Source organism: Kryptolebias marmoratus, linkage group LG13 (assembly GCF_001649575.2).
Source record: "Kryptolebias marmoratus isolate JLee-2015 linkage group LG13, ASM164957v2, whole genome shotgun sequence".
Lineage (NCBI taxonomy): Eukaryota > Metazoa > Chordata > Actinopteri > Cyprinodontiformes > Rivulidae > Kryptolebias > Kryptolebias marmoratus.
In genome coordinates, this window is record NC_051442.1 from 25809848 (window position 1) to 25820223 (window position 10376).

General features: G+C 41.5%; 1 protein-coding gene across 1 annotated transcript in view; it reads right to left on the minus strand.

The window, feature by feature from the left end:
* LOC108245953 (protein turtle homolog B) overlaps nucleotides 1-10376 on the minus strand; it is a 202803-nt gene that overhangs the window by 96933 nt on the left and 95494 nt on the right. The window contains exon 5 of the mRNA XM_017433219.2: nucleotides 2855-2972. Coding sequence (XP_017288708.1) covers nucleotides 2855-2972 — 118 coding nt within the window. The remainder of the gene's footprint in view (nucleotides 1-2854; nucleotides 2973-10376) is intronic.

Below are 10376 nucleotides of genomic sequence, written 5' to 3' on the forward strand. Positions count from 1 at the left end.
GGGTATGTATTGAATAATTCTCATCAGTCTTGTGAAATTTGGTTCAAATTCACTGCAGCATGTGTGAGTTATCATCACTTCCTGTTCCATGGCAAAGGATTGGATATGATTATTGACATGTCTAGGCGTTATATTGAAACCTTCATCAAGCCTCTTACATGGTTAATTTCACAGTGGAAACATAACAAAGACAAAGTCATAGTTTTCCATATTTTTTTGTTTGTTACTTTGCTATGTTGTTGTTTTGCAGGGGGAGGTGTAAGATGAAGACTTTTGCCTCTTTCACACGCGCCCTAATTCAGAAGTCCCGCTCTACTCCGCTCTACTCGGCTCGGCTTGATAAAGAATGCATCGCGTTCACACCGGCCAGTTTGTAGCAGAGGAACACTTCCTTGTGTTGCGGGGGGCGGGGCCGCAGCGCGGGGGGTGCGCTACCGAAACTTAGAGCAAGTTGTGTAAACAACAAAAGCGATATGGACAACGTTGGCCCTGTGTTGTTGCTGTTTTTTAAACTTATGGGGATTCTCCTGAGACTTCAGGAAGAGAGGCGCAGTGGAAGAAATGCTCTGGATGCAGCGATTGTTGTACGGAGTAGGACAGCTGTTATCCGCCGGAGATTTCAGGCTTTACAGCGCCTTCAGCTGGGGGACAGACGGCATAAACGTTGCAGGGTAAGCTAACGCTGTTGTTTATATTCCTACCTTCGCTCTTTATGCTTGCATCTGGTCACACCCACGACCAATGAGTGAACAGGAGCTAAGCTTGCGCCGCCCACGAAGCAGGGCCGACCCAGAAATGTATTTATTTATATGGACACACGGAAAATGACAACCCATATAATAAAGCTTTTGCTAATTGTTAGCACAAGTAGAAAATGATGAGGATGGCATATACAAGAGTAAGAACTAAATCCTTTTTTGTGGACTGACAAAGTGGAATTTCTATTATGTATCACATTAAAATACAAGACCACAAAAGTGCAGGACAGTGAGTGTTGACTAGGACTCGGACTAGGACTCGTCAGTTCACATATGTGGACAATAGATGCTTTTCAGGGACACTATCTACTGGGGAATGGCTGGAGATAAGGGTTTTCCTAACAATGTTCAAAACATATTGACGTTTGTTTTGTTGCATTGTTGACAGCTCAGTAAAGAAAATTAAAAATCTTTTTAGCCTTAGATTCCTTGATGTAATAATCAGGGATTTTGTATTGCTTTATTTAGGACAGTGTTATTGTTCATCAACCATGTTTGTTCATTGTAGTAGTACATTAAATGAAGGTTTTACTTTAGTTGAGAAGCTAGCATCTGCAGCACAAATGCAAGCATGCAATCTATCAGTATTGTTATTACTGTTGATTTGTCTGTTATGTTTGGGGTCAAAGGTTAGATAAGGAGTGGGTATATGACATTGTTTTCAAATGGTTGCATTTGGACTGTCCACATGAACAGATTTTTAAGATTTTCTGACTCTGGAACCCAGTTTCCAAAAAAACAGTTTACGGGCCCCTAAAATCCTGTTTCCATGTGGCTGAAACAATAAAATGCTCTTACATGTTCACAAAAATCATCCTTGCATAGACAGGGCTTCAGGGCCTTAGAGCTGTTCTCTGGGGTTCAAGTCGGTGATCTGGCTGGGCTCTTCTAGAGTTGTCCTTAAGCCACTCCTGTGTTTTCTTTTCTGTTTCTGTTTTTTTTGGGTTGTTGTAATGTTGGAAGATGAACCTTCAGCCCTGTCTGAGGTCATGAGCTCTGTGTAACATGTTTTCATTTAGGATATGTCTTCATTTTGCTCCATTCAGCTTTCTCTCAATCCTGACCAGTCTAGAAGACCCTGCTCCTGAAAAGCATTCCTACAACATGATGCTGCCACCACCATGCTTCAGTGTGGGGATGGTGTTGGTTCCTTAGCTCTGACCAGTCTATGCAGCTGAAAAAATTCCCCTTACAGCATGCTCACTGACAGGCTTCATTGTGTGGTGGGCAGGTAATAAATGGTGCCTGGTTTCCTCCAGATATAACGTTTAGAATTGAGGCCAAGTAGTTCATTGTTGGCTTTATCAGACCTGAAGATCTGACTTTTCACAGCCTGAGTCATTCAAGCAGCTTTCAGGTGTTAAAAATAATAAATAGTATTAAATAATAATATTAAGGTGTTCTCTGAGAAAAAGGTTCTATCATTTCGAATAAATAATTTAAAAAATATGAAACTCAAAAGTGGTCCATGCATATTTATTTAACTGAAAAACAGGACCCATCCAACCTGAAGAAACTGCAGCAGTTTAATGATGAACAATGAATAAAAACTATTGGTTGGATGAACCAAGATCATAGAGACGGACCTGAAGAGACATCATGCTGGAACATATGCAAAAGGTGGCTCTACACAGTATATGCATGCACCACTTTTCAGTTTTATATTTTTTAGAATTATTTAATACAGGTTTTTTTCCCCCATTTAACTTCATGTATAAAGTGTTACTTTTAAATTGCTTTTTAAAAAAAAATCCAAAATAATTTATTGCAGGTTGTAAGACCTACCAAGACGGATGAATACTTTTGAAACCCACTCTATTATAATTTAATGGGTCTATGTTTTGATAACCTCTTGTCAGGGAAGCTTATCCTTCTCAGTTTTTAAGTTCCCTAACCTGTTTGGTGGAATACAGGTCAATATGTACTGTCTGAGAATATAGAATTATCTAAAAATTAAAAACAATAATTAAACTAAAAAAGCACTTGAAAAAATATAATCATAAAAATGTAAACAAAATATTTTTAATGCAAGTAATTGTGTCACAACAAAGCATAAAATTACTAAAATAAATAAATAAATAAATGAATGTGCCAACCTTGCACTAGCAGCCGTGTTGTGTGGATGGCCTCTCCCTGTGGGCTAAAGGCTCGACATGTATAGGCCCCACGATCTTCTCGAGTTATGGTTAGCACCGTCAGACTCCCATCTGAAACCTGAAACCATACACCAACACTGATTAAACAGTCAACAATACAACTATACTATACTAATGTACAGTTTTGGATCATTTTATACCTGCATTTAGCACACAGACACACACACACACAGCACATGTGACACTTTTAGTGACATTGAAGATAGGTCCATATTTTTACATGTATTTCTTTACACTTCATACTGAAGAAGTCATACTCCAACAAAGCACAGACGAATAGAATGACAATACTGGTTTATTGAGACCTTATTCAAAAGGGAAATTACAACGAGACTTTGAATCATCTACAACCTGTCGGAGTGTTACTAAAAGGGATAAAACGTTTGTGTCCTAATTGTTGTGTGCAAGTTCATCGTGGTTGTTAATAACTGTAGTATTTTAAAAATATGTTCATGTATGTTATTAAAACATCAAATATATTTATCCACCTTATTTAGTCAGTCAGTGCATTTTTTCTCTTGTAGCAAACAATTCTCAGTAGGATTGTGAACCAAAACATGTCGGAACACCAATTGTTTCTCCTCAGATGTGCATTTCATCATACTTGTCCCTATAACTATCAAGGACAATGTAAAAAACTCATTACATCCATATTTGTATTTTCAGTTTTGACAAATAACGTTTTCTCAGCAAAACATATTGCAACATTGCTCTGATTAAGTAAAAAGTTCTAAACCAAATCAGTACATCCTTATCTGATTCATATATTTCCCTAATAACTGGAGCTTTTAAAAACCACATCATTTCAAAAATTGAATTTTCTGTGAAAATGCAATGTGAATGCTGACTGCTGAGTGACTAAAACTGAGTTTTTAAAACAAGCAAAAAAAGCTCTAAAAAGAAAAACTTAAATGAGGAGTGCACAAATTAAAAGCTAAAAGGAGCAGTATTATATTTTCCGCACTATAGGGCACACTAGATTATAAGATGTACTGTCAATGAATGGTCCATTTTCGAACTTTTGTCATAAAGCGCACCGGACTATAAGGCACATCGTCATGCACCTCTTAATTTTTGTAACTTTGCGCGAGCTGTGCTTTATTCAAAATTGACAATTTTGGTGCTCTAGCAGAGCTGGTTCACCTGTATCAGCATTTATATGATCCCTCTGTGAGAGATCACAAAGATAATTAAAAGGTTCGAAACTCATGAAAGGAAATTACTGCTGCAGTCGATAAAAAGGAGTGTTTATAGACCACAGAGAGAAGAAATATTAGTACTATGATGGGCGAATTACAACTAATAATACAGTACACTTAACTATCCTTATAATGTCATATATGTACTCAACATTCCATTTGAGGCAGATAAATCAAAGAAAGTCAAACTGAATGCTTTGAGTTTAAACATCCTCTCTGTGTCACAGCCAGAAACACAACAGCTCTTTCTCCTGAATATGTGCAGCCATGTTTGGTGTGTGAAAATACATATACTGGTATATCAGTCATTGTTGACAACCATCTGCTCTCTTTTTTTTACCACATTTCCACTAGTTATGTAGTGTACTGCCCCCTGTCTTTTCGGAGAACACTGCACCGACGTAAGCATCAGGTACACCTACACCACTCGCTCAGGTCTGCGTGCCGTGCGCTGAGCCCTGTGCAACATTACAAAGCGTGACTATAACTGAGACTTAATGCTGCAAGTGGTGCGGCTTTGTAGTTTACCAAAGTCGTACTAAAACATTACGACTTCTTACATATATAGGGTGCTCCGGATTATAAGGCGCGCTGTCGTTTTTTGATAAAATTAAAGGCTTTTAGGTGCACCTTATAGTCCGGAAAATACTGTATTTACTTTGCTACTGTTTAGAATTTTGTTAGAAGGGGGGCCAAAACAAATTGATCAATCAATAACAGATTGAACTGTATCTTATGGGAAATCAAAAATATTTGCATTACTTGTATTTATTCACCCTTATTATTTATCAAATATCAAAAATTGCAGGCTAAATCTATTGATTACAGGGAGTTCTTATTATACCTATATAATTAAAGAAACCAAATTTATTTTTTAAAATTGTACTATAAAATTTAAAAATGAATCAAAATAAAATCAATGAACTAACAATAAATTAACACAAAAGTAAAAATCAACATAAAATTTGATTAACACAAACTACTGTGTCCAAATTTTAGAATTTTGACATCAAGTAATTAATTGGGTTAAGGTAATATTCAAACAGGTACACTCACTTAAAAACTATTTACCTGGAGAAATATTTTGGACACAAACTTCATGATTTCATAAAAACTTTCATTATAAATGATCAAAAACCGTGATGGGGATACGTCATAATCATCAGGATACCTCACCCAGAATAGGAAAACCAGGCCTGATGTGGGAGCTTACCAGCAACCTCCACGTGGGCCCACCACCTACGAGAAAGACCGTCGAGGTTGAATGCTATGCAAGCTGGGTGGCAGGTGAGAGAGGATCCCTGACCATGTCAATTTCCGGTGACATAAACTAGCTCTAGGCACATGGAATGTCACCTCACTGGCAAGTAAGCAGCCAGAGCTTGTGTGTGAGGTTGAGAGATACCAACTAAATATAGTTAGGCTCACCTCTATGCACAGCTTGGGCTCTGGAACCCAGCTCTTGGAGAGGGGCTGGACTCTTTCCTACTCTGGAGTTGCCCAGGAAGAGAGGCGTTGGGTGTACGTGGGGTGACTCACAAGCCCCCGGCTGAGTGTGTCAGTGTTGGAGTTTTCCCTAGTGAACGCGTCCATAACGAACACCAAGTTCGAGCATAGGGTGGTTCATAAGTGTACTTGGTACCAGGCCACTTTAGGCCAAAGGTCGTTGATCAGTTTTGTTATTGTGTCATCAGACCTGCGGCCCTATATTTTGGACACTTGGGTAAAGAGATTAGCAGAGCTGTCAACTGGTCGGGGACATGGAATCCGAATAGGCCATGTTCAGGGCACTGCGGCCAGGGACACAAAGAAGACACCCCCTCCTCCAACCTGGAACAAAGGCAGAAACCCCACTGGGAGCTATAGCAGGCCCCAAACCGCCCAGGAACCCACACCAGGCCAGGCAGGAGGGCATAGCCTGCCTCAGTGCTGGCTGCCGCATCACTTCAACCCCACTGCCACCCCAGGGAAGCACCCAATGCCCAGCCCAAAAAAGGGACAGCACTGTCCCAGCGCCAACATCCCCCACTCCCGGTCCCTGATGCTGAGGCAGCAAGCCTACACTCTTCAAGCCACTAATGCCCCTTTTCTACCGGCTCTAAAGGTCCCGCCTCCAGTCTACTTGGCTTGCTTTGCGCACGTTTCCACCGGCATTTTTTCGAGGCCTGTCCCTGCTTTTTTGGTCCCTGCTTCAGAGTAGAGCCAGGCGGGCCAGCCCTGCTTTTGTGAGTGGCGCAAGCATAGCTCCTGTTCACTCATTGGTCGTGGGTGTGGCCAGATGCAAGCATAAAGAGTGAGGGTAGGAATATAAACAACAGCCTTAGCTTACCCTGCAATGTTTATCCAGAGCATTTCTTCCACTGAGTTTCTCTTTCCGAAGTCTCAGGAGAATCCCCATAAGTTTAAAAAACAGCAACAACACAGGACCAACGTTGTTCATAGCTCTTCCGTTGTTTACACAAATGGCACCAAGTTTCGGTAGCGTAACAGAAACTTGCGCGCCCACCGACNCCGAAGTCTGGAGGTGTGGCTTTGGAGAGCCCCCCGCAACCAACACAAGGAGGCGATCCTCTGCTACCGACCAAACTGGCTTGTGGAAACGCGATGCATTTTTTATAGAGCTGAGCAGAGTAGAGTAGAGTAGAGTGGGGCTTCTAAAATAGAGACAGTGGAAAAGGGGTATAAGTCACTCCCTCCAGGATTTCGTGGGCATTTTCCTAAAAGTTGCGATGAAAACTTGCGATTTTTTTTTTTTACTAAAATCAATAAAAAACATAACTTTTAATATAATAAACCAAAAATACTTACTAGTTTTGTAAGATAATTACCAACAAACATTGACATTATCAAAAGGTGCTTTATTTGAGAACTTTGATAGCTTATAAACTGACATTCATGAGCATTTCTGGATTGTCCCTCGTCTGCAGCTCTCCTCACGTTTTGCAGACACAAAGTGTTTGTCGATGGTTGACTTGCGTTTATATTCAATGATTACACTGCAGGACGTGCAAAACAGCTTACCCCCACTCTCCTGCAGCTGGGTAGGAAACTGGTTTGCCACCGCAGTGAAGTTAGTTTTAAGTTGGATGTTGGATACTGCGGTGTTTTGCTGAAATCGTTGTGGGCAAATGTGAAGCATTAGCGCACATTTTGGCTTCGGTCGCTGCTCCTGCATGCTCCCGGCATTCTGATGTTAACAGGATGTGACGTCACATCTCTTCTTTGTGAGTTATTTGGGGTTATTTTAGTTAAAGTTGCGGGAAAGTTGCGGTGTTTTGGGCAAAGTTGCGGGGTTTGCTTGATTTTGTGTTAATAGTTGCGATCGCAACATCGCAAAATCCTGGAGGGTCTAATAAGTGATGTGTTTAATTATTGAAGACCAAATCAATTCAAATTCCTTCTGCTGTTTTTTCTTACAAGCAGACATTTTCTCCATGGAAACAAAATGTGATAATAATTTTTTTAAATAAGTTATATTTAAACTCTTTTTGTTCTTCCAGTTCTTAAGTGTCACTTTGAGTGGGGAACTGCTGACATGAACGGAGGATATTGTTGAGTGGTGGAAGGAACACTTCGAGGATCTCCTTAATCTGGCCACCATCTCCACCTTTGAGGAGGCAGAGTCTGGGCACTGGGAGGATAATGCGTCCATTTCCATGGCAGAGGTCACCGACATAGTCAAAAAGCTCCCTGGGGCATGCTGCTAGGTGTGGAGGAGATTCGCCTTGAGTCTCTGAAAGTTCTGGATGTTGTGAAGCTGTCATGGTTGACACGTCTCCTCAATGTTGCATGGAGGATCAGGACAATGCATGTGGATTGGCACATGTGGTTCCTACTTTTAAAAAGGGGGACCAGAGAGTGTTTTCAACTACTGGGGGATCTGGTTCTCGGTTTACTCTATGTTGTTGGAAGGGAGGCTCCAACTGATTGTCAAACCTCAGATCCAGGAGGAGCAGTGTGGCTTTGCTTCTGTTCATGGAACAGTGGACCAGATCTTCACCCTTGCAGGGTTGGTGAGGGGATCATTGGAGTTTGACTCTCCAGTCTACATGTGTTTTGTAGATTTAGAGAAGGCATATGACTGTGTTCCCTAAGGCATTTTGTGGGTGGTGCTGCGAGAGTATGGGGTGCCTGGATTGCCTTGGATTTGAGGGCTTTCTGGACCTTGTACAATCAAAGCAGGAGCTGTGTCTGCATTCTTGGCACAACGTCAAGCTTGTTCTTGGTGCAGGTTGGACTCCACCAGGGCTGTCCCTTGTCTCCAGTCCTGTTTGTGGACAGGTCTTAAGGCGCAGCCATGGATTGGAGAGTGTCTGGTTTGGGAACCTTAGGGTCTCGTCTCTGCTTTTTGTAGATGATGTCATCATCATCGTCATCATCAACTTTATTTATATAGTACTTTATGTGGGTCTGTTGGCATCTTCGGGCCATGACCTTCAGCGTACATTGGGATGGTTTGCAGCCAAATGTGAAGTGGCTGGGATGAAAGTCAGCTCCTCTAAGTTCAAGGTCATGGTTCTTAAACCAGAAACGGGTGGAATGCTCCTTCTGGGTCGGGGTGAGTCTCTGGCTCACTTGAAGGAGTTCAAGTAGCTGGAAGCCTTGTTCACAAGTGATGGTAGGATGGAGCAGAAGATGGATCAATGGATTGGGGCCTTGTCCACAGTAATAAGGGCGTTGCTTCAATCAGTCGTGGTGTAGAGTTCAGTCAAAAGGCAAAACTCTCAATTTACTGGTCAATCTATGTTCCAACCCTCACCTATGGTTATGAGGTTTGGCTCATGACCAAAAGAACAAGATCCTGGATACAATCGGTTCCTTCTTAGGGTGACTGGGATCAGCCTTAGAGATAAGGCGAGGAGCTCCATCATCCAGGGGACCTTGGAGAAGAATCTCTGCTCCTTTGCATTGAAAGGAGCCAATTGAGGTGGTTTTGGCATCTGTTGTACAGCTGGATTGGAGCAGGCTTTTCTTGGAAACAATGCCAAAGCAGGTTGACTGTTGACTGTTGACTGACTCGGCCTGTGAAAAGATAGCATGAATCTGAGAGTCAACTGAGGATCAGCTGAGGTGAACAGCTTATCCAGAAGGTCACTCAGGTGGGTTAAAGTGTCAGCTTTTGGAGGGTTTGGAAGATACCTCTCCCTTTGTTTTTATCTAACAAGCACATGTCAGATTATTATCAGAAGGTCAGAAGCTGAGGGCTTGGGAAGATTTTCCTGTTCAAACTGATTCTGTTCGGAGTAGATAAAATCAATCACATACTATAGGATACACTTAAATATTAAACATTTCAATCAGTATTGTACCATTGTATGTTAGATTACCAAGTTCAAGATTCTGATACTATAATCACTGTACTATCTTCTGCAATGACATAGCGTAATCATTATATAAAAAAACTTGTCAAAACCATTTGAATAACTTCTAATTAGGTGAACACATAAATTTCAGTCTTTCTATTTCAACACATTTCAAAATATCATCTCTGTATAAATCATGTTTCTTTGAGTCAAAAACCAGCAGAATAAAGAATGGAGACACTGTCTCTGTAGATGTTCCATGTGTATGTAAAGTCTCAAGGTAAGAATTTGTCTAACAAGACCAGAGAATCAGTCCAGGCATAATTACCCTTTGGACAGAACAGTTGATGGGAAAATGAATGGAGGTCAGAAAGTAGGGTTGTTTTCAAACTATACTACTAATACTACTACTACTTTATTTATAAAACACTTTAAAACAACAGTAGCTGTGACAAGGTGCTGGTACAGATAAAAATCAATAAACATTCAAAGTACTGAAATGACAAAAGACAACTAAAACAATAAAACACAAAAAAAGAAGAGCAAAAGTCTCAACATGTGTTAAAAGCCAAAGAATAAAAGGAGCAGCAACACTAAAAGCTCTGTCTCCTCTGAGCTTCAATTTTGACCTCGATACCTCCAGGAGCAGCTGAGCAGCAACGAGCGGGAGAATATGGGTAAAAAAAGTAAGATGGGGTAAGACCATCCATCCATCTTCTTCTGCTTGTCCGGGGTCGTGTCGCGGGGGTAGCAGCCTAAGCAGGGAGACCCAGACTTCCCTCTCCCCAGCCACTTGGGCCAGCTCCTCCGGGGGAATCCCAAGGCGTTCCCAGGCCAGCTGAGAAACATAGTCCCTCCAGCGTGTCCTGGCTCTTCCTCTGGGCCTCCTCCCGGTGGGATGTGCCCGGAACACCTCACCAGGGAGGCGTCCAGGAGGCATCCTCACCAGATGCCCGAGCC